Below are 24,699 nucleotides of genomic sequence, written 5' to 3' on the forward strand. Positions count from 1 at the left end.
GACTATTGCTTACTGTTGTAACACCTGACTGGGTGATTTATGTACCTTTGTGTATATTGACCAATCATAGCCAGTAGGCTCGACCTACCGCAAACTATTTTTAACTAATCACTTGTGTTTAATTGAATCGTTTTTGTAAATAAGTGTGTGCTGTACATTTTGGGCAGTCTGATCTTGTTGCGACTTGATTTGAGCACAATAAACTTCAGAATTCATGTAAAATAAAACATTATTACCATTAATTATATTGTTTACAGATTAACTAATATAGAGCACTAGTTAAATCAATTCCATTCTCTCATATATGTAAGTCGGTGCCTCAGAGCTGAAGTTACCAGAGATCTCAGAAGATGATTAATGAATTTGGCATGTCTGTGACCTTGGTCGACATACATCTGGTATAAGACTGCGAACCATAGCTGCATCCACTCAAATGTGCTAATTTCGCTGGACAAGTGTTTTCCGAGAGAATAGTAGCTAATAACACCAGGGTGCTCAAATAACCTGGGCACTGGGCAAATCAGAGTTTTAAGTTCCTCTGCTCAAATGGTAATCTGTATTATATTGGTGAGCTCCTTGAAATAGTCACAGCCAACAAAAGACAATTAGGCCAAATGAGTCTTGGGTCTAAATTCTGAAGGGCCAGTCGTCAGTCAAATTCATCCGGACCAGTTTTCGATACTAACTAAACTTAGTTTTAAAAACCAACAGGGTGCTGTAATTACACTGTCTTAAAGTTTTTATGCTTTTATTCTAGTGAACTGAATAATTTTAATAGCCAACTGTCTGTACTCACAGTTACTATACCAACCAAGACAGAATTACACAAAGAGATTGCAACCAGCCATCTTGCATTAATTGAATGTTTCCGGCATTGAGCTAGCTTGATGCACCTAATTGAAGTCAATCTGCTACCTGTAGTATGTTGCAATTGAAGCAGACACAATATCAGGTGATGCATGGCTCAAGTAGAATTATGGTAAGAGTGCTGACTAAGGACATGGCTTGGTTGCTGCTAACATAAACCTAAGCAGTATTATTGATAATTAGTGACAATTGATAGGCTGTTGATCACAGAATGCTCATCTTTTACTTGAAGTAATAAAATAAAAAAATGTAATTCAATAACAAATTAATAAGTTAAGTTTCTTTTAATAATCTCTTCCTGCCTATTCATTAGTTTATAAACAAAAAGAGAAACTTATAATTAAGGCAAATTGGCAAATCTCTACAATGAAGTAACTTGCAATGTCAGTCTTTATGTCTCTTAGGTCTTTGCAATATAGCTGACAAGCGAAAATGACAAAAATAAATTGCCGATTTATGTTGCTTAGCCAGTCAGCTGTCTTAAATACATAATATGTGTACAAGGCAGCAAATCTAGAAGCTGATTGCCTAACCAATATCATGTTACTTAGCTCTTTCCCTTCTGAACTCTCAGAGATCGCATTCCTGTGATTGTATCGATGATGTATGACCTGTTGTGCCAGTCTGCAATCAAGATCTGTAGTCATGAGCATTTCACAAGCCCGTCGTACAAAGTGCAGACTATTGGAGATAGACCTTTAATTTGCCTATTTCCACTTGATATATGTGAATAAGGGCAATATACACCATAAAAATGTTCTTCTTTGCCACATCTTCAAAAGTCAGTATCCGACGAAAATTTTATTCAAATAGGACCTCAATTAGCAAATGCCATACCTACAGAAACTCCTATGGTAATAAATCATAGTGCTTCCTATAAAGCTTTTCATATTCAACCAGTTGATCTTTTATCTTAGATGAAATAAAAAAATTGAATAATAAAAAAGCAGAAGGAATTGATTGAATGCCGGCCAAATTAGTAAAAATATGTTCAGATTCTATTGTATCCCCACTTGTTGATATAATAAATAGATGTATTAGCTCAGGAACCTTTCCTGATGCTATGAAAGGTGCAAAGGTTTTACCGATATACAAAAATAGAGGAAGTTCATTTTCTTGTAATAACTACCGTCTCATATCTGTTTTACCAGTTTTTTCAAAAATATTTGAAAAAATAATAAATTCTCAGATTCACAATCATATTGATTCAAAAAACATTATTTGCAAAAATCAATATGGATTTCAAAAGAAAAAAGGAACTAGAGAGGCTCTTATTGAATTTGCTAATAACACATTTGCTGCCTTAAATGAGAGCAAGGTTATTTTGGGCATATTTATAGATTTTTCAAAGGCTTTTGATACAATTGATTATCGTATTCTGCTTGACAAACTTAAAAGCTTAAACTTTTCAAATAAAGCTGTGAAACCCTTAGAAAGTTATTTGTCAAATCGAACTCAATGGGTTTTTGTAAACAAGCAAACTTCCTCGCCTCTCAATATTTTATGTGGTGTTCCTCAGGGCTCCATCTTAGGACCCACTTTGTTCCTGTTATATATAAATGATTTAATTGATTTTTCTAGAAACTTTAAAACAATCCTCTTTGCTGATGACACAAACTTGTTCTATTCTTCAAATAAAATAAATGATGAGATTGATACAATAAACTCTGGACTAAACAAAATAAAAAGCTGGTGTAATCAAAATAAACTTACATTAAATATTGATAAAACAAATTATATTGTAATAAAAAACCCACAAAACAAATTTTCGCTAGCTGGAAATTTAAAAATGAATCGTTCATCTATTTCTGAGACAAAGAACATAAAATTCCTCGGTATAACTATATATCAAACACTAAATGGTCTGCTCATATAGCTAATTTAAGACAACAACTTCACAAAAGCTTCACAATTTACCTAGCTTCGAGCTATTTTCCTACTACTACCCTCATATTACTATACAACAGCTTGATAAACAGTAAAATAATATACTGTATTGAAGCATGGAGGAATGCCCCTGTTACATACTTAAATAAAATACCATACAGAAAAGATTACTTAGAATCATTTATCATAAACCTCCCTACATATTCTTCTGCTTCACTGTTTAAACTTAGTAACATTTTACCTATTCATCAACTTTATACTTCACTCATTTGTATTCTAGCACATAATAAATTGTACAACTGTCCTTTATCACATCCAGCTTACCCTGCTAGACATTCATTACTATGTGGACATAAACAGGTCTCTTATCAGATGGCACGGGCTTGGAACCTATTGCTTGGCAGTCTACGCTTGATTGTCAATACTCACAAATTTAAAGTGACTTTGAAACAACATCTGCTTGGATTACTGGGATAGCTTAGGTCTATTGACTTTTAGCTGCTTTGTCTAGTGACTTGGGTTTGGCACCATGATTTGCTCTGCTATTGCGCATGTGGACCCTCATTTTCTACAAATTTCTTATCTTTTATATGTTGTATATTAAAATAATGAAATAAATACATACATACAAAATGCTGAAAAATGTTTTAGAGCATCTGCCCACCATCAACAAAAACTCTGTATAGAATAGCTTCTCCGTGGTGTCTATGATCTTTTGGTTATAGAAATCCTTAAATTATCTTACATACATTGATTCTAGTTACAGCCGAGTAGAAATGGTTGATTTTAGCTCTGTAACCTTTAGATCATGCAATATCACAGCACTGCCCTTTCAGTTAATATCCTATGTCATTCAGTTTAACAGCCATAAGAAAGCTTCAAGTTATAACATGGAAGGTTTTACTGAACTACACTAATTTTTCTTGGAGGTATGATCTGCATCTTAATCTTTCGCTCTTCCTCCGTTACCAAGTCCTTCTTTCTTAATACTTCAGTGTACATGACTGTGCAAACGTAAAACCAAATAATTTTTGTTAATCTGTTTATTGGTTAACCTGACCACAGTTAGGGTATTAAACTATCTATTCGATCTGTACGAGCAGAATTTTGGAGTTGTCTTCACTAAATTAAAAGTGTAGAGTACTCCTAATTCTATTAGCATAACAATACAGGATATCTGCAATTAGCTTTAGTAAAATGTGTTACGTAATGTAAATGTGTAAGTTCACTTACAGCGCCTACTTTACTTAATGATTGCTGTTCTGCTTCACTACTAGTTTTCTAACACCCATACACTTATAAAATCCTCCTTCCGTGTAGTCTTGTGAAAATAGTTCCAAGTCTCCTTAAACCAAGGGCTTCACTTAACTTGAGCTGGCGACAAGCAGCACAGTAGCTTTTGTTACATATCGTATTGGTCAGCCAACATGTAACATTTAGGATTCTACACAGCATATTTATGCACACAGTAATATCAGCATAAAACTGTATAACAAAGGGAAATGACGCAAAAGATGGAAATACCCATGACAACCAAAAAAATAGAGAACAAACGATCACAAGTTGTGAGGTTGAAGATTGAGCATGACTGACTCATGTGCTTACTTAGGGCTGCACAGCTGGGTCATCGCTTAACCTGATAGAGTTGGTTGTCTACACCTACGCAACCTAACCAAGGTCAAGTAATACCAGTCAGGCTATTTACTGCTACCTATACCAGTGAATATAGGTAGCGGTAAATAGCCTATCCTAGAACTTCACAAACCAGCAAAATTCCTTGAATAACTCAACCGTATAACTTAACTCTGATGGTAAGAGTAAGAATAAATTAGCATAATTAACTGAAAAGCAAGTGAACAGATGTCATTATTTTATAGTTAACATTTATTGCTGTTGATAACGAAAAAGCTATAAAAAGCGTCCCAATGCCAATAGCGCGCAGTATCCAATCAAAGTTGGTAACACAAAGATGTTTATAAACAATTGTAAGCAAATACTACAAAAACAATCAGCACTTTGATTACATGAATTCATCAAAACGCTTGTTATATCGGTCAGTCAATGAGTAAGGGTAAGGAATCTTTTGCTGAGAGGCAGTGTTTAGCACATCCATATCATCATCCGACAACTCCCAGCCACCGCTCGCACCCAGATTGTCTTCCAGCTGCTTCACAGTCTTACAGCCGATAACCACAGATGTCACGGACTTCTTTTGCAACAGCCACCGTATGGCAACCTGGAATCACAGTCAACCAATCACAGATTTAGCCTAAGGATTATTCGACGCTGTGGCTTAAATGTTAGATAAGAATAAAAATAGATATGAAATACATTTACCTGCGATACAGTTTTCTCATGCTGTTTGGCAATGGCCTTCATTTTGTCCAGCAAGGACCAAACCTGAAACGCAAGTATAACCAAATAGCTAGTGCATCAGTTGAGTTGCCAACAAACTACAGATGAGAATCTTAACATTTTTGATTTGTGTCCTCTTACCTCATCATTAGCAAGAGCATTCCACGGAGGATGACTGAATAATTCTGAATTAATTGCTGTTGCGTACTGAATTCTTGTGCCATCAGGGGCTGATTGCATACTCTTATCATACTTGCCTGTCAGCCATCCACCTGTAGATATTATAAATGAATCAGATGCCAACTCGGCACTTTTATCAGGATTGTATGGGTTTCAGAATGAGATAGTCAGAAGATGCTAAAAAGCATATGTTATCGCATAAATAGTGTTCCATATTGCTCTCTGGAAAACGATAACTAGACTACCGATCTACAACCATACCAGCTAAACTTTGCTGTGGTGATAAAAACATGTTTTCAGTTCTTGCTGCAGTTTCCAGTTCAGCATAGGATACACTGTGAAGGATATATTGCTGATATAACCCTTCATGGAAGTAGGAAACAGTACTGGGTCTGCAGTGTCGTGAAGCGCAATGAGCATGTCTAGCGCATCACGAGATTAGAAAACTAGATGTAAATGAGTGTGTAGGTGGAGCATGATAAGTTGGTAACAGGTCATTATAATTGTTAAAGACTTTATGCCTTTGGTTCCATCAGATAGACACATGAGCAAACTTGTGATGTGATACCGCAAGCTTTCTCAATTGATGCCTAACAATTCTAGTGCTGTGTTCTATTGTACAATGACTACGGCTTGTAACGTACATATAGCGATGTTCCATTTTATACATTTTCCCCACACCTTATAGCAAGCACCATGAAGTGCTGCTCTCGTTAGGGCTATCCAGCTACTTTGCCAATTAATTACACTCTTGAAAGGTTCTAAACCTGATTTGAAATAATACCATGTTTATGGCAGACTTGCTACACTTGCTATTTTTAGACTTCTATGTAATACAGCTTCTGGCATCTAGTATGTTAGAAATCCGTTTCCAGCTTCTGATGTGCTATGTCTCGAGTGTGTTATACCTCTCCTTCTTGTCTTTAGCGTGTTATACCTCTCCTTCCTGTCTCTAGCGTGTTATATCTCTCCTTCCTGTCTCTATTGTGTTATACCTCTCCTTCCTGTCTCTAGTGTGTTATACCTCTCCTTCCTGTCTCTAGTGTGTTACACCTCTCCTTCCTGTCTCTAGTGTGTTATATCTCTCCTTCCTGTCTCTAGTGTGTTATACCTCTCCTTCCTGTTTCTAGTGTGTTATACCTCTCCTTCCTATCTCTAGTGTGTTATACCTCTCCTTCCTGTCTCTAGGGTGTTATACCTCTCCTTCCTGTTTCTAGTGTGTTATATCTCTCCTTGTTTCTAGTGCATTATACCTCTCCTTGTATCTACTGTTATACCTCTTCTGCCTGTCGCTAGTGTGTTATACCTTTCCTCCCAGTCTCTAGTGTTATACCTTTTTTTCTTGTCTCTAGTGTGTTATACCTTTCCTTCCTATCTCTGGTACTTGAATAGTGGGTTAGAGGCTAAAGCCTTCTAATCCACTATTCAAGTACTTTGGGTGCTATGAGACCCCTATTTGTACGACCTAAATCCGCTTTACTTGTTTTAATAAAAATGTCATCTATGAATGTGGCTAAGCTGTACAGTGCACAAATAAATAAATATAGATTCTATCGCTCTTATCATATAGCGTATACTCTTTTCTTGATTGCACATGATAAATGATGTACTAAATGATACATTGCGTCCAAGGGTTACGATGCCCCTGTTATAAAATATTTCTCGCCTGACGATGAAACACATGCTTTTTCGTCCTCGCCATACTAGGACGAAATTGTTTTCTGCCATTTCACCGTTATCCACTATGGTAAAAACGGATTCGCAAACAGATAAGTGATGAAATTTTAGTTTCAAGTTTACTAAAATACATACTAAAACTTCCTGTTGTAAGTGTTTGGTAAGCTAAATTCATTTGAGTTAGATTCAGCGTTTATGTTACACGTCTGTCTTGAAGGTAAAAACTCTCCACGGCACATTCTGCACCTAGTACATTGTAATGTTACATTTTCTTGCAGATCATAACCATAAAATGCACTGAAGTTATTGTAGGTAACTATAGTTACTAAGGTTAACATATTGTTTTGTTACTATTTTTTAATGATAATGATTTTGATAATTTTTACCAGAATGTGATTGCATTAGATAATTAATGTGGGTTTCTATACCAATCTATACGTCTATATGACATTTTCGCCTTATGATGATAACACAGAAACAAACTAAAATCATATAATTGCACACCAAATAATTTTTCATTGTAATCGTAGCAAACCAGACTATATTTAGCCAATGATTTTACATTTAAACAGCTTTAAAGTATTATTTTTCCTCCTAATTCATTTCAAAAAAACATTTCTTCCATGATATGAAATTTAAAAGCCACAGTTGTTTGAAAAAGTTTGAAAACCGTGAGTTGTTTTATTTTTTCTCTCAATTAATTTGACTTGCACAAAAACATTTTTCTCATGATATGAAGTTTAAAAGTTAGAATGGTAAATGTTGTATATGTTAGATAAAAATAAATTTTCTGCCTAAAGCATTTTTTATTACCCGGGCATTCAGTAGAATATATATACAGATACATATATATATATAAACATATATATACACACAGATATATACATGTATATACATATACAGATAAATATATACATACATGTATATATGTATAAACATATATATATATATACTATATACACACACATATGTATACATACACATATATATGTGTGTATATATATATACACACATACGAGGGGCAATCGTAAAGTTCCAGGAATAGTCTCAGTACACAAAAACCGTTAATTGTAATTACCTAATTTAAACTGTCCCCTTCAAAGTAATCGCCTGAGCTTGCTATGCACTTGTCCAATCTGTGTTTCCACTGATCCATGCAATGCTACAAATCACTTTCCGTGAGGCTTCGGAGTTGTCTCGTCACATTTTCTTGAATAGTTGGTATGTCATCAAATCTTTCACCTTTCATTGTCAATTTGATTTTGGGGAATAGGTAAAAGTCGCATGGCGCTAAATCAGGTGAATAAGGGGGATGGTTAAGCACAGTCACCATATTTTTTGCCAAATCCTGACGTACCATCAATGAGGTGTGAGACGGGGCATTGTCATGGTGTAGGTACCAGTCACCTGAGAGCCACACATCTCAACGTTTCCTTCTGATACTGTCTTTAAGTCTTGTCAGAATGTCTTTGTACACATGCTGATTCACAGTTTGACCATGTAGCAGAAATTCAGAGTGTACCACGTCTCTGATGTCGAAAAACGTTATCAGCAGCGTTTTTACATTTGAGCGAGACATTCAGAGACAGGGGATTTCCATTGAGAACTTTGTGATTTGGTCTCTGGGTCATATCCATAGACCCAGCTTTCATCCCCAGTCACAACTTTTGAAAGAAAGTTGGGATCTTGTGCTAAAGCATCTTTTAGTTCAATACAACAGCCAACTCTTTTTTCTTTTTGGTCATCAGTGAGCAGTTTGGGCTCTGGAGTTGGGAGCAGTTTGCATCTTTGCAGAGATCCTTCTCATGCCTAAATCTTCAGTGAGAATAAGACGACATGTACCATACGAAAGCCCACTGTCTGCTAATATTTCACGTATAGTCAATCGCCTATCCCCCATCACCTGCTGCCTCACAAGGTCTGTGGCAGTCGTGGTCCTTGAAGCTGCCGGTCTGCCCATGCGGTCATCATCTTTAATACTTGTTCTTCCCTCTCTAAATCTTTTGTGTCATTCGTAACAGGCTGTTTTCAGAGTCTCCATAAGCTGTCCGTTACATTTGGAGTGTCTCAGCACCGGACTTTCCAATTTTTACACAAAACTTTACACAAATGCGTTGCTCTTCTACATTATTCATTATGGAAAAATCCGACGAACGATAAAAAATGACCTTGACATTGCCTACTATAACTTCACTGCGCGTGCTCTTACAGGCATAAAACTTTGGTTATGGGGAAAATCCGTGCTGCTTAGCAACATGGAACAATCAAAACAACTACACGTGGTCTTATATTTGACTACGAAAACGATTCCGGGAACTTTATGATCACCCCTCGTATATATGTTTTATATATGTGTAGATATATAAAACAGATATATATATATACACACACATATATGTTTTATATATGTGTAGATATATAAAACAGATATATATATATATATATATACACACATATATATACACATATATGTGTATATATATATATCAATACTTGAGAATATAGAAAAAATAAAAATCTATTGTGTAGCAAGTTACCTTTGAGAGGACTCCAAGGGAGAACAGCCATACCCTCATTTGTGCATACATCCACCCCCTCTAGTTCAAACTCTCTACTTAGCAAGCTGTATTGTTGCTGCAAACTAATGCACGGGGTCATTCCCATGCTTTTACACAAATCCGCGAGCTAAAATAGAAGTATAAGTAATGAGATTTAATGCTTCAGTACTTAGCAAATATGATACACTCAGGAAATGTACTTACCTTTTGCAGTTGCCAGCCACAGAAATTGCTCACACCAAAGTATCTAATCTTGCCAGCTCTGACTAGATCGTCCATTGTCCTCAGACTCTCTTCCAAAGGTGTAGATCTATCATAGCAATGCCACTGATAGAGGTCTATGTAATCCGTCTGCAGTCTCTTTAGGCTTTCTTCTACCTCATTTATTAAATGTTTACGACTCAGACAAGCTCCGTTAATAGAACCTTCCAAGCCAGGAGCAAATCTAAATAAAAGCAACAGGATGTGAAAGCATTGCTGGTCATTCCCTGCATTGAGAATATGTCTACCACCATACAAAACATAATGATCTAAGTCGTTATTATATACCGTATGGCAAATGCACACGCTAATTATTTTAGCATTGTGCCCACTCGTTACGGCGCCCATGTTAGGAAATATTCTTTGTGCGGTTCAATTACTATATCTGGGGTCAAGGCCAATTCTTCTCACGCGAACAATTATAAAAAGACCCTCGACATTCTCTGTCTGTTCGGTCAGACAAGTACAGTACGAAATCACATACTTACATTTGTACCAGTATCGAAAGGTACCAGTATCGTCGTATTCAAACTTTTGATGGATAACTTCTGGTGAAACAGTAATATTTTTTATGCACGCGCGCACACACACACCTCTATGCAAGAATTGTTATTATTAATTCAACATATTCAAGATTTTTATTTTGTTTTCTCAATTCGTATTAATTGTATCATTACCGAATCATCTTTTATTGTAATTGTAGCAAAACCGACTTAATTTAGCTATTGCTTGCTAATTATTTCAAATTTACATCTAAACCCATTTGTAGTTGTTTCATTTTTTTAAATTCATTTGTCCTGCAAAAAACCTTTTCCTCATGATATGAAGTTTGAAAGTTAGAATAGTAACTGTTGTTATGTGTTAAATAAAAATCAATTTTTTGTGCGAAGATCTTTTTATTATCCGGGCAACTTCGGGTAGTACAGCTAGTCCCTACTATATTAACAATGGCTGATCTGCTTGTAATAAAATTAATAAGTAGTTTGAGTGACTGATTGTTTGTATGGCATGATTGTAGTGGCTGTTTGTATGAGTGTTTTGTAGTAGCTGATTGTTTGTAAGGCATGATTGTAGTGGCTGATTGTTTGTAAGACTGCTTTGTAGCGGTTGATTGTCTGTAAGAGTGCTTTGTAGTGGCTTATTGTTTGTAAGGTCTGATTGTAGTGGCTGATTGTTTATAAGGCCTGATTGTAGTGGCTGATTGTCTGTAAGAGTGCTTTGTAGTGGCTGATAGTTTGTAAGCATGAATGTAGTGGCTGATTGTTTGTAAGGGTACTTTGTAGTGCCTTATTGTTTGTAAGGCTGCTTTGTAGTGCCTGATTGTTTGTAAGGCTGCTTTGTAGTGGCTGATTGTTTGTAAAGCATGATTATAGTGGATGATTGTTTGTAAGGCTTGAACAACTGCACATATACAGCCCAAACATCCACCGAGTTATGTGTTGCATTGAATTGTTACTTGAGCAAAATAAGACGAAGTTCAAATTTACAGCGTCTATTTTATATGTCAGCAGCAGCGAGGCAAGTAGAAAAACTGACACGCCAACAAAAGGTGGAAGTCGCTTTCATATAAGAGCGCAAAACTAAAATATTTTGACATGAGCCTAACACGAGATACAAAAAAAACAGTCTAACATTATCAAGCTAATTTTTTGTTTCAGGCGCACAAAGACAAAAGCAATAGTCAAACATATAGAGACGTCCTTGTATAAACAGGCTCCATCATTAAAGCTGACATGTTAAGCTACCAAAAGCCTTCTTGGCATTCAATTATTTATATTGTACATCAATGTCCGACCTTGAACTCTAAAATATTATGGTTCTCCATTCCAATGTTATTCGAATGTAAATGAAAATATAGCTAACTAGAATTAATGCATGTTAAAACAACTGTTGTCTAGATTTGACATGCGAACAGAAAGATGCTGGTATGTTGAGGTAATGGTATGGACAGTTTGATTATAGATTGTTGTCAAGATATACCTATCTCTTATGCTATATGCAATTACCTGATTTGTTGATTATTATTCTGTTGGGTTGAAAAATGAATTAAACAAGATATGAAGTAACCATTTGAAAGTATCTGCTTGGACATACAGTAAGTTTGACATTTGAAGCAAAAATAGGAACAGTTCAACTTCCCATATCAAGGTTTGACTGTACACTGTTGCTCATTTACTTTGTTCTACAGCAGTAAAACCTACAACTCCTCAATAACCACTGCTATTATGCATAAAATAAATACATTATATAAAACTATATAAAAAAGTAAATGAAAAAAAAACAAATTATATGTAAAAACTAAACCGATAAAATATTATTAATATACAAATAGAGGTTTTATTGTTACCTTGCCTAAGCCTTGAAGCGTAGGCTCAGAGATATGTAAGTTTGTAGATAGAGATGGTGGTAGATATGTCCACCATAGCTTACTTTAACTTACAGTAAGTGAAATTCAAACTGAGTTGGCTTATATATAAATTTTTACTAGTTTTTGTGTCTTTTACATTCTCAACAAGAATTTGCACCATCTCTTTACTTTTAATGATGAAACTGCATCACTATGAGAATGTTCAGCCATCCCCGTTAAAAATTACTTTGAGTTTAAAGATTAATATTTGCAGTAATTTCAAGTACATTTTAAGAAATTTGTATGTTAAAGAAATAAGTTGAGACTTGATTTTATTTTCTTATTCCAGCGAAAAAAATATTGATGTAGTAATCAAATACTCACCTTCCTTTTGTAGCCAAAACCAGCTCATGCCTTCTTCCACCTATTTTCTGTAACCAATTTCCAATAATTGTTTCAGACATTCCACTGCAGTAAACATCGGCTGTATCAACAAAATTCCCACCAAGTTCGACAAACCTATAATGAAGACCTACTTTACAAGGGTAGGTAAAAGCCAAACTTGCCAATAAAATAATCGATGATTTCTTTAAAGATGTGGTTGCGTCAAAAAATTCGATTTAATGAAATTAAGACCCATAAAAGGCTAAAACATCAGCTACAATTTGATGCCATTTTTGTCTTTGTAGACCAACCCTGTCCAGAGATATATGCGTTTGAATGAGGCCCTCTTTTAAAAAGCTCACGTTCCAGCGGGTGCTTCTTTTGTGACGTCACAAGCAATATATCTGAAAAGAAACCACGAGCGATAAATAAAAGGTCGCTTCCTTAGCCAATCATCAGCGTGAAATTTTTATATAGGCCGCAATAAATGTTATCACTCGTAAGACGTGTTGGCTGTGATCTCAAATTTAGGAATTTTACTCTATTATTAAATCGCATCGACATCGATATTTACTAAATTAATTAACATCGTTACTTTAATGAATTACTCGATCGACACGTTTTATTGGCGAACACCATTATTGTAAAAATTACTGCGAAGGTGACTCCGAGTTTTCTTCGCATCAGGTAGTAAAAGTTCTACGGAGGAAGATCGGAGAATGGAGGTAAATTTATCTTTTACTTTGACTCTCCTCTAGAGTTTCCTGTTGAGTTTACATTCAGATTATATTTCCCTGTTTGAGGCTAAAATGTAATTTCCTGCGCATGCGAGATACGTAGGTACAGTGAGTTCTTGACAGCTTCTTTTTAATCTTTAGCATCTAGCGATACAATGGCTTAGATTGATGAATATACTAAAGGTAATATTTTAGTACTCAATAATACATGTACTAATTAATAAAATTATAACTTTTTGCGATCACTAATCATCGTTTTATGGTTTTTTATCGGTTCTCCTAGCTACATTTGCTTCAAATTTTCTGTGGCAGTTTTATCTAGTAAATTAGATTTATGATTTGACTTCAGATGTTCACTTTTCACTTGTAGAAAGTGAAGAAAATCGATTGATCTATGCAAATCTTTAATTTCCAGAACCAATGCTCCGAATCGTTGGCTTGGCGTACTTGTGCCTTTGTTAAACGTTTATTCGTTTTTAAAATTACACTCGCAATCTATCAAACTCCCAATTTGAAAGCTTTCAGTAGATACGCTTTAGAATGACATATCTATGAATGACATATATTTATTGCATTTGTTTTACTGATTACAGGATGTTTATGTCATCCCACCAGCCGAAGCAGCTTTGTCAGTGTGGAAACTGCCTTAAAAGGGAAAGAGAGACTTGAATGTGTGCTGCATAAACCATGATGTTTTGTTTGAGTTTCTTGCAGTAGATGAATTTGTCTTATTGTATCAGCTAAAACTATGTGAGTGGCCACGACTTGATGAATATTTTTAATAAAAGCTTCATGCTGAGATGAAAATCTTTTGCTTGTAAAAATTATATAATAAAATTATATTGTTAAAGATAATGCAAAACATGATTTGCAGAATATTGTAGTGAATTGGATACGGTATATGGATGTCCGCAGAACTGGAGAATGTGAGTTCAAATCCAGTTTGCAGCAGACTTCTCATCCTTAAAACTCTATCCCTATGTATATTATTTTCAAAGGTAGTAAGAAACTAGTTTTCAGTGTTGGCAATGATATACAGCCCCGTGCCAAGGATAGGCGACGGACATAATGTGGGCGGGGCTTTTGGGAGGCTGTATATCGTTAGTGTGGGTAGCGGAGGAAGCGTGCTGATACAAAGACCTTATTCTACAGTTAACTTGACAGAATTACCGTAGACCGGTAGAATTGGTAGTCGGTACTCAAATGTTTACACAGCATTTAGAGAAAGTGAGTAAGACAAATTTTCAATTTTCGTTATTTGAGGCCTTTGAAACATTCATAATAATGTATCTGTAACAGGGTTTAAAATTTTATTCTAACTAACATGAGCAAATACAAAATAAAATATATGCCAATAGAGCCGCGTAGGACTAGACTTTTATCGCAAATAGCCGATGTGAATACGAGATATATTGACAGATAAATTGGCATGTTTTTTGGTCTTAGCGTTTTTACGGCGACCAGATTTTTTCTATTTTAATCTTCAAATATCTTGGCAATGAGATTGCCTAACACAACAAACAACATCAACCGAAAGAGAAAAAAATGCTTTCTTTTAAGATCAACTCAAATTTGACGCAACCACATCTTTAATAAATTTGAAAAAATAAAGCATGCAAGTAACAATTTTCCGCCTGTAACGTTTTGGCCTTGGTGATACCATGCACGATAACGCCTGCAGCTTTTGATGGGGACTCTAAATTTCCATAACAATATTGACTATTGCATACTTCCATAACGAAAATGAAAACTTGAATAAAGAGTGTACCGACCTATCAAGTATATTGTGTGATAGTTCTTCAGAGCAGTTTCCGGGTCTGTCATGAGGGCCAAATGTCATTGTGCCCAAACATATGTTGGACACCTTCACACCCGAACATCCTAAGCGTGTGTACAGCATGATTTACTGCAAAATAAAAAAAAGATCAGTCAAGCTTTTAAACTTTAGTACATTAATAAATCATAATCATAGTTTTGATTGTCTGTCAACATAATGGTGACGTTTATTCCAGTTAACTAGTTAAAAAAATTCATTAAAATAGTATTTTTTTGTTTTGTTTGAACTTTTTCTGAGGAAATAAATCTTTATTTATTGTTTTTAGCACTTTCTGTTGATCTATAGTGATGTACTGTATATTGCACATTTCATGGGTTTTTAATAGTGCCTACTTTGTTAAACAATTTTGGCTAGTTGTTCATGATAATTATTTTATGATTGCATAATGACAATTTTTGTAAGTTATTAGAGCTGCCTGATTAGATGGTTCAAATAATTGCTGTAAAGCTGAAATCTGCCTCTGATATAATATAAATACTACCAAAAGTGCTTTGTCGCTTCAGTTTGCATTTTGATCTTTTAATAGGAAGGTTTTATAAAATTCATTTACTCATTGAAGAAGCTTTTCCTGGGAGCATATGAGCATATCCAAGAGAGTGACCGTACAGTAATAAAACAGCAAAAACAGTGATATTCTGTTATATATATGTTCTAGGAAGAAGGCGCATTATTTGCTGTTGGCTTCAGAAAGCTGCATTACAGGAAACAGTGGCAGCAGTTCACTTCACTAAAGAACAGTTCCAGCTTCCTCTTGTAAATTATTGTTATATTATAAAAATGGTTGCATACAACACACTTGATTACTTTCAGTAGAGTATAGTGAGTTAGTTTTAGCTTCTACTGTTGGGTCTAGCAGGTTATAGATGGATATAGCACACTATTTTAGCTTTAACAAAAAAGCAGGGATTTATTCTCAGTAGTTTGTTGGGTTCAGTAGACTGCATGATGAGAAGTGTTGACATTAGCAATGAATAGCAAGCTGTGTACAGCTCTAGCCGATTGGGTGCAGTAGCAAACATCACTAGTTTTGAAGGACCATAACTGAGTTGAAAGATCATAATGAATTGTAGAGGCCAATTTCTGAGGCTCATGGCTGAGCTAGAGAAGATAGCTGAAGTGGCTGATGCTAAAAATGAGCCGAGCCCTGACTCCGGTAAATGACACGACCCTCGGTAACACTTATGTTCCACTCTGATTTTTGGAGAGCAAGTAGAAGAACTCAGTTGGTTCCTTCACAGTAATGGGTAGTAGAGGGATCACGAATCCTGACTCCACACGAATCAGTCGACATATGCATGCTCCAATCGAAACTATCCTAGTGATAGTAAAAGGCGAGCTCCAGAGAGAATGAGTGTCCCGAGGTGAGACCACCTCCTGATCACAAAGCTGCCTTGAGAGCAGACCACCTCCGAGGGTCTGAGATTTACTCTCGTAACGGCTGGCATCAAGATCGCCACTAGGCGCGCTCAGAGCGCAAATTGAGATACAGACCGCCTGGCCGAAGAACTGGAAAGGATGATGGTGCCTTCGGCCCACCTGTTCAAGTGTTCTCAGTACTCCGGCTTGGGAGGCATGGAGTACTTCATCAGCCATTTCCAGGAAGTGGCTGAGGCCAATGAATGGACAGAGGTGGCCAGCTTACTCACTATTTGAGAGGCCCTGTGAAAGGAAGTGGAGAACTGTAGACAGACCAACCGAGTGACAGTCGTCTTTGATGAGTCTTGAAGCCAAACCAAGCTGAGAGCTTGGTTTGGTATTGCATCTAGGCAGGTTCGGTCTGAACTGAATACCCTGAAAAGAGTCACAAAAGCTACCATTCATGAGCACGCATACCATGGAGAATGACTGGTCCGAGTAGCATAAAGGAACTTGTCCGCACCTTACCGAGCTGACATAGCCAAGGAACTGTTTTGTAGCATCGTGAATAACTCTAGCATACTACTCTAGTGGTTTGAGCTGATGAGAAGGTTCCTCCATGTTAAACCTGGTAAATGCCAGTTGATAGCCGTTTGGTCCGTGGTAAAAGGGTAAGAAGAGTACCAGGGCAGCACCAGACCTTCAGCCAGCTGATGCTACTCATGCAGTAGATAACGAAGCAGGTTCAGCAACTACAAAAATAAAAATAAACAGGCTCGCAGCACCGATGACGGATACGTGGAGCACTCCATTCCATTGAAAGAGGGAGTTTGGCCTGTACAGCAACCTCGACTCAGGCCCAAAAAAGAAAGCCGAAGCAGAAGACTTATCAAGCCCGTTGTAGGTGCTTGGAGCGCCCTAGTGGTGTTGGTTCGGAAGGACGGAAAATAGTGGTTGTGTGTGGACTACTGTTGGCTGAATGCAGTCACTGAACAGGATGCCTGTGATAGATGGGTGTGGTGTAGTTAGACTACCATCTTCGAATCAAATAAGAGATGAGCTTGTGGATTATTATCAAACTTTATTGTATTATACTCTCGACGCCTTGGTCACTAACTCATGCACACCAATGATTCTCAAACACAGCCTTCTATACAATTTACAAAACCATAAGAGTCACAGATTCGAGTGGCTACTATAACAATTAAATAAATAGAAAAACCTTTGTTTACACAGGAAGCATGATACAAAGACACTCAACAAATATGAAGGATGACCATCGCAAACCATAACCAATGTGTCAAGATAACAGATTCGGTTGTAAGAACATGAAGAGGAAAGGTTCTTGACTTCTGCTGATGATCCTATAAACATTGAGCCACATTTTGAATATTATTTTCATTGTATTAATTAGGTGGCGACAGTCTAATCAAATGTCTCTAATGCATCCATTGTGTGGTGACACCTAACAGGATTTCCGAAATGATCGTAATAGGTCAAAATGAGTCTTTCATATGAACAGTATGAGTTTCTTAAGACTGAGAAAATTAAGTGCTATAATTAAATGTTCGACCTCTATCTTACATGCCTATTCTTTGTCCAAATTGATGACAGCAATGACGCCCTTTCTGGCATCAGATTATTCAGTACACTGAACTTGGTCAATGGCTACTGGCATGTGCAATTGGATGCTGATGCGCAGAAAAAAGTCGGCATTTGCTATAGCTTCCGCCTGTGGAAATGAACGATCTTGTCATTCAGACTCACTTCTGCACCAGCTACCTTCCCGAGGTTGATGGAGCACATGTTGCATGGCCTGCAATGGAAAACATTGCTGCTCTAAAGGATGACATAATAGCCATTGCTTTAGACTTTGACACACACCTACACCGACTGAAGGAGATGTTTCGGTGACTAAAGGGAGCCGAACTTCAACTAAAACCACCTAAGTGTGCACTGTCCCAGTCAAAGGTGCGCTATCTGGGCAGTATGTGGTAAGTGCTGAATGGGTGAACATTGACCCTGAAAAAACAAGGGTGGTCCAAGAATGGTCAACTCCAGAGGGCTCAGGAAGCTGCATGGCTTGACAGGCACATTAGGATACTACCGTCAGTACATTCCGAACTTCGCTGCCGCAGCACAGTCCTTGCATAAGTTGACAAGAACAGGCGAGACGAGGATGTAGGGAGTGGAGAATTGGGTGACCTTTGAGGAGCTGAAAAAACACATTTCCTCAGTACTTGTCTTGAGCTATCCTAATCAGAGCCAACAATATTTCCTAGAAAGAGACGCAAACGTGTGAAGTGTTATCCCAAGTACACGATGGCACAGAGAAAGTCATTGCGTATTTCAGCAAAACCTTAGCACCTGCAAAAAGAAACTACTGCGCCAACTGGAAAAAGTTGTTGGCTGTTGTCGAGGCCATGAAACACTTTCAACTTTACTTCTACGAACAACAGTTCCTACTCCGCAACAACCATGCCTCCCTCTGCTGGCTACGAAAGAAAAAAGAATTGAACCACATGCCAGAAATGCTGGTCGAGTTCCAGTATACATTGAAGCATGGAGACGGGTTACGCTACGGGAATGCTGATAGACTGAGCAGAGAGCCATGTGAAAACTGCTGCCAATGTGAACTTGTTGAGTTACGAGATGGCAAACCTCTGGATAGCTCGAACCTTTTGCTTAACTGAGGCTGAACCAATTAGAGAGCCGACCATGGCTCCCACCTCGGCTAACATCAACACGCCGGTGTTGGAGTTAGAGGAGATGCCTACTTAGCCGGCTAAATAAAACGTCATTAGGACAGAGCACTTCGTCAGTGATGCCACCTGGACGAAAGTGGCTGAGGCTATGCAGGGCAAACAAGTCAATTGTAGATTGTGTAGTGTCGTCACCAACATCCGAAGATGTCGACAGCACGCTCTGAGAAATTTCGCCATCTTCGTATGTCCCTGTCGTTGGCAACTTGTTTCACGTGACCAAGTGATGTATGTATGCACATGGAGGTGGCGAGTGCGATATACCTCGTTGACGAGACCAAGTGGGATTTGCTTCCAATGAAAGAAGAGAGGATGGCCTGCCGGCTTACCAAAAAACTGTGTATCCTCACTCTGACTGTGGCTAGCTGAAAGCCAAGTCGGTCAGCATGACCAGGCACGAGCCTAAAGGCGCTGATAGAATCACTGAAGCCAAAGCCGACTCAATGATCCAAAGTCTCTTCCCCACAACCGAGTTGATCTGGAGCTGATGAGCCGCTGGATTGACTGGTGTACAACCAAACTACCAAACAGTGAAAACGAGCAGAAGAGTCCTCAGAATGCCCCGAGCCACGCTTAAGCGACTAGCTCAAATGCTGGGATGCCCGCCTGCAAATGAACCCCTGTACCTTTGTCAGAAGTAGCAAGCTCACCAGCTAATAGAGGATAGCCGTCACTGGCAGGTGTTGGCAATCCAGACAGCTAGCTTGATCTGAACCTGGAAGCTAAAGGAAGAAAACTGAGCTTTCACCGAAGCAGAAATCGGCTGCATAGAGTACGAAGTCCGACAGCACCGCTCTAGCCCCAGCTGATCTCTTCTTTCGACGCTAAGTGGGTAGCCACTGGGAGAAAGCGTGGTGGGTTTGAGAGAGTTTGAGAAGATAGCCGACGTCAAGACCGGGCTGGGCCACAACTCAGTTGATGACACGGCCCGCGGTAACACTTTCGGTCATCCGAGGGTCAGCTACCAAGGTGGCCATGCAGCCGAGGGGCGGAGCTAAGCTAAAGCCATATAAGAAGCCACAAAAGCGACCAAAAACAGAGCACCTGAAGGTGTCACATTGCAGTTACTTATATCCTTATTGCATATTTGACTGTACCCTTATACATTTGCTGTGAAATAAATACGCAATTGCCTTGTACTCAAGAAGTGGTTTGATTTTTGGGAGCAAGCAGAAGAATTAGGTCGGTTCTTTCACAATGGTTCTGAATTTTCCAGTAGGGGCAGCAGATGCATGACAGAAAGTTTTCCGTGAATTTTAGCACATTTTGCATTGCAAAAAAGCACATTTCAGTAGCGAAACAGTGAACCCAGCTACAAGAAATGAGAGGTTTTTTCACCAACCTACAAATTTAATTCAGTATGAACAATGATATACAGCCTCCTGTGAGGGCTGTATATCATTGGTATGAACAACCTTCAGGCATAACAAAGCTAACAAACGCCAGATTTTAGGTTAACTATTTGTTCGCCACGACAAATTAGCTTTTCTCTTTTCGAAGCATAGGAATGCGATTGCTAAACGTAGTTTGACTGCAAAAATGCAAATTTGGACAACCCATAAGGACTTCTTCTGAAGACCCTAAAACAGATTCAATTACCAATATCACCAATCGCACGGTAAACGAACGACTGCCAGGCTGAGCAAATACCGGAATAAAGACCTTGCCGATGTCAAAATATATGTACTTGCAGCAACGTAAACTCCGTTCGACTACAGCTTAGGGTTACAGAGATTACGCCTACAAGAGGATTCGGCTACAAGAGGTTTCGCCTACACTTCCTGGAGGTTACGTCTACACTTCCTGGAGGTTACGTCTACACTTCCTGGAGATTACGTCTACAGTTATGGAGATGGTGCATACCATTGATTGTTGAAGAAAAAATATAAGAAAAATGGTAAAAAGTAATGCAATAATAGTGTTTTCACTTAACATTGATTGAAAAAACATACTATTGATTAAAGTCATCTATCAATCAGAACGAAAATCGTGGAAGTGTAAAATAAAAACAATTTAATATCTCCTTTCCTTTCTTGGCTTTCTTAACGGTTACTACCACTGCTACTATTACTACTGGTGGCTGTTCGGAGCCACAAGAACGCTAAGATGTGTGCTTAAAATCTCAAAGCTTTGGTAGATGCTTTGAGTCTGATAAAATCATCACTACCTTAGGGTGGTAGTACCATTCGTTGTACTACGAATTATTATTTATTGATAGTTTGTAATTAATTAATAGTCTGCAACTAACGGTGAACTAGTATTAATAATTTGATATATTGGGCGTTGGTCTGTCTGCTTATAGTAATTTAATAGTCAAACGAGTGTGGGCAAATGAATGAGACAAAATAATATGATTATTTGCGAATAAATAACAAAAAAATAAATAGTTGTTTTATAACTAAATTGTTCCATTCTTCTGGTCACTTTTAATGTTTTACGCATTGCTTTGTTTTAGCTTGCTTTGTAAAACATTGTTTTAGCAATGTCTTATGCATTGCTAATATATACAGAGTAGTAGTAATATTATATCTTTGGTATATTATACCATATACATAATATATATTACATATAATTATGTAGTGGTTTTATTATTTTGTGTTGCAAGCAAGGTTGATTGATCGAAAGGTTGAATCATGAGTTAAAACTGTTTGTCTTGGGATGGCTAATTGTGATAAGTAACATTACATTAAAAATTTCATCCTCTGAGCAGTACAATTAGTCTAAAACTGTAAATTATGAAACGCCAATACCGTGTAGCAGGCTGTACGCTACCATTTTCCATGTATGTAGCTTTGTACGCAACATCTAAATTACAAGTCCCAAGTAGCGAATGGGACCAATGTCAATATTGGTATATTGATATTGGTCCTGATCAATAAGTCAATATCACCACCCAGAATTTTACTAAAAACATTATGACAAAGTTTAACTCATCTGTCTTTCAAGGTTTCAAAATAATTAATTTCTCATAGTTGAAGAAAACTAACTCTGCTTTTTTGTCTATACAAAAATCTCAGTGCAGCGTTTTGAGTTCACTTTAGTAAAGTAATATCCTTTGTAAGGTAAAGGTCCCAAACCATGCAGCCATACTCAGGACCAGGTCTAACTCGTGAAGTATCAGCTATCTTTCTTGTCTTTTGATCTGCATCTTTCAGAACCATTGTAAGCATGCCGATTAATTGCTCTTCCTCGGATTCAATTTTAAAAATATGTTGATTAAATTTCAGATCATTCTGCAACTCTACCACAAAACAAGTATTAGAAGTCACACTTTGAAGATGGTGATCATATAAGATGAGAAAGTTATTTGTATCCATCGGCAAAGACGACTTGCCAATAGAGAGATGGTAATACTTTTGTGGATTAAAATCATGTGCCAAATTTTGGCTCAAGATTCAAGAGAGCATAAATCTTGTTGCAGCATGGGAGCTTTGTCTTGTGTAGCTGTTGAGGCTTTGTGTTATCAGCTAAGTTGTCAGTTCATCTTCGGCCACTTTTTTGGCACTCACATGGAGTCCCTTAATACCTCGTCTCTTAGCCTACCAAGCATCATTTTATGCAATATGTAGCAGGCACAAAAATAGCTCTAGACTCTCTCAACAAGCGGTTTGGGAGTTGTCTGTTAGAGTTTTGCTGTTGTTGAGCACACAACTCCTTTCTTAAAGCTAGTCTAAACAGGCTAAACTAGCTCATACAATGATTAGCAGGGCTTTTGGCTCACAAAAATGAAGCAAAAGTTTAATCATTATATTACTGTTTGAACATTTTAGAATATTATACCTATAACCTAGCTTAAGTTGATTTGTTCTGTATCTTGCAAAAATCTTGCATTTGTTCTCTGTGCAAATTTTCTTATCCGCTCACTGTTGGGTTTCTGATGTATCGAGGTAGAGAAAGTAAATTGCATTATCATACTTTCTAATATTCTCAAAAAACATACTGCTTTTTCATAACCTTCTACTCTACTTTGTAGAACATTGAAAGTCGATTGAGAAAGAATGATGAGTCAGAAGATAGGGTGATATGACGATACATACGTTATTGAACAAATACTAGTACAAGTACAGATACTACCATTTTAAGATGTATCACTGACATGATGGTGCTTATATGTGATGAATGAGAAAATGGAGCAAACAAATCTGTAACTGGATGTTTGTATTTTTTTGCAGAATAAATCCTAAACTTATAATCTATCTATTGATTCAATTGATGAAATAGGAAAACTTTAGCAAGTATGTGTACTTAGCATATGAACTGTTGTGTGTACAAAAGTAGCCCAATTCCTCCAAATTATACAAAAGTGAGTAATTTTGTATAAGTCTAAATGATATTCACTTCGAAATAGTCTTTTAATGTATGCTTATTATATAGCAAAGCTAAAGAGAAGGAGCAGTTATAGTAGCCATGCAAGGAGATTGAGAAATGGGTTTTTACTTCATTTCAAAGATATTTATTACAGCATTACAATGTGGTTGAAGCTATGGCCACTTTAGCATAATTTTATCAAACGTGCTTAATTGTTTTGTGGTATTTTTGTTAATTTAGAGTTGGCTCCTTTATATGTCATATTTTTTCTTGCTAAAACAATATTGTTTAGTAAATAATTTCTTTTTTATCAAAGTGAAATAACAGGTTATATGCAGAAAAATCAAATTTTTATGAGAGCCTTCTTTTGCTCATTTATGATGGATGACACTATTGTAAATCATATAACTTGTATTTGTAATTTACTCTGTATATATGCATATGTACCCAAGGATGATCTCAACCGGCTGTGAGGGAGGCTCCATGTAAAAGTGAAACATAATGGTATGCAATAGGAGATAAAAAACAACTCCAAAGTTATGAAATGATATATTGACCAACAACCATTGATCACTTTTAGTGATGGGCTGCTGATAACATAGAAATACTCAGTTATTGACATGTGTCTGTATGTATAAGAGTAACAACTTCAAAAATACATACGCTTGTTTTTTGCTTAATAATTCAATAAAAATGTGGTTTTAACTTCAATAACACGGTGTGTTGCAAATAAACGACTGTTAAATCACCATGGTTCCCAATAATCAACTCGAATTAAATTTATATATTTGCAAGGATTTGATATATGGATGATTATAGGATTCGATATAAAAATAATTTACATAATAAAATACATCAACACACGTTCATAACATGCATTCATCGTGCCATTCGTAATTTTCTGCATCACAATTCACAGAATTAAAGTAGGTTCAATATTCTAGATCGTAGGCATAGTCTATCAGCTTGTAGACGTAATCTCCTGTAGGCAAAATCACTTGTAGGCGTAATCTCTTGTAGGCAAAATCACTTGTAGGCGTAATCTCCTGTAGGCAAAATCACTTGTAGGCGTAATCTCTGGCACCCCAGCTCGGATATGGGTTGACCTATTCCTCCAAATGACAATTGCACCCTTCGCTGCACAGAACCTGTGGTGAAAAGCATGTTGCACCAGGGTTATAAC

At 37.0% G+C, this 24,699-nt stretch overlaps 1 protein-coding gene across 5 annotated transcripts; it reads right to left on the bottom strand.

Annotated features, from left to right (window-relative positions):
* Positions 1-4,620: 4,620 nt before the first annotated feature.
* On the bottom strand, positions 4,621-24,699 carry LOC137389908 (1-deoxyxylulose-5-phosphate synthase YajO-like). Of its 5 annotated transcripts, none has more exons than XM_068076078.1 (9): positions 24,603-24,678; positions 20,896-20,923; positions 15,026-15,159; positions 12,517-12,651; positions 9,729-9,969; positions 9,504-9,651; positions 5,251-5,381; positions 5,092-5,154; positions 4,621-4,990 (listed from the first exon to the last, which is right to left on the bottom strand). In XM_068076078.1, exons 3-9 carry the CDS (start codon positions 15,151-15,153, stop codon positions 4,775-4,777), a joined length of 1,062 nt encoding a protein of 353 aa, XP_067932179.1. In that variant the 5' UTR covers positions 15,154-15,159; positions 20,896-20,923; positions 24,603-24,678; the 3' UTR covers positions 4,621-4,774. The 5 variants fall into 5 exon arrangements, with proteins under 5 accessions (XP_067932179.1, XP_067932181.1, XP_067932183.1 ...); XM_068076080.1 differs by having other exon boundaries at positions 20,859-20,923; positions 24,603-24,647; XM_068076082.1 differs by having other exon boundaries at positions 20,871-20,923; positions 24,603-24,644.

This window comes from Watersipora subatra, chromosome 3 (assembly GCF_963576615.1).
Source record: "Watersipora subatra chromosome 3, tzWatSuba1.1, whole genome shotgun sequence".
NCBI classification, from domain to species: domain Eukaryota; kingdom Metazoa; phylum Bryozoa; class Gymnolaemata; order Cheilostomatida; family Watersiporidae; genus Watersipora; species Watersipora subatra.

Bases quoted from the DNA above. Each gene is read 5' to 3' on its own strand.
- LOC137389908 (XM_068076079.1), bottom strand. From the start codon at position 15,153: ATGCTGTACACACGCTTAGGATGTTCGGGTGTGAAGGTGTCCAACATA. The intron at 9,652-9,728 runs GTAAGTACATTT...CTTCTATTTTAG, and splicing joins GTGGCTGGCAACTGCAAAAG to CTCGCGGATTTGTGTAAAAG. The intron at 5,155-5,250 runs GTAAGAGGACAC...CTTGCGTTTCAG, and splicing joins ATGCTCTTGCTAATGATGAG to GTTTGGTCCTTGCTGGACAA.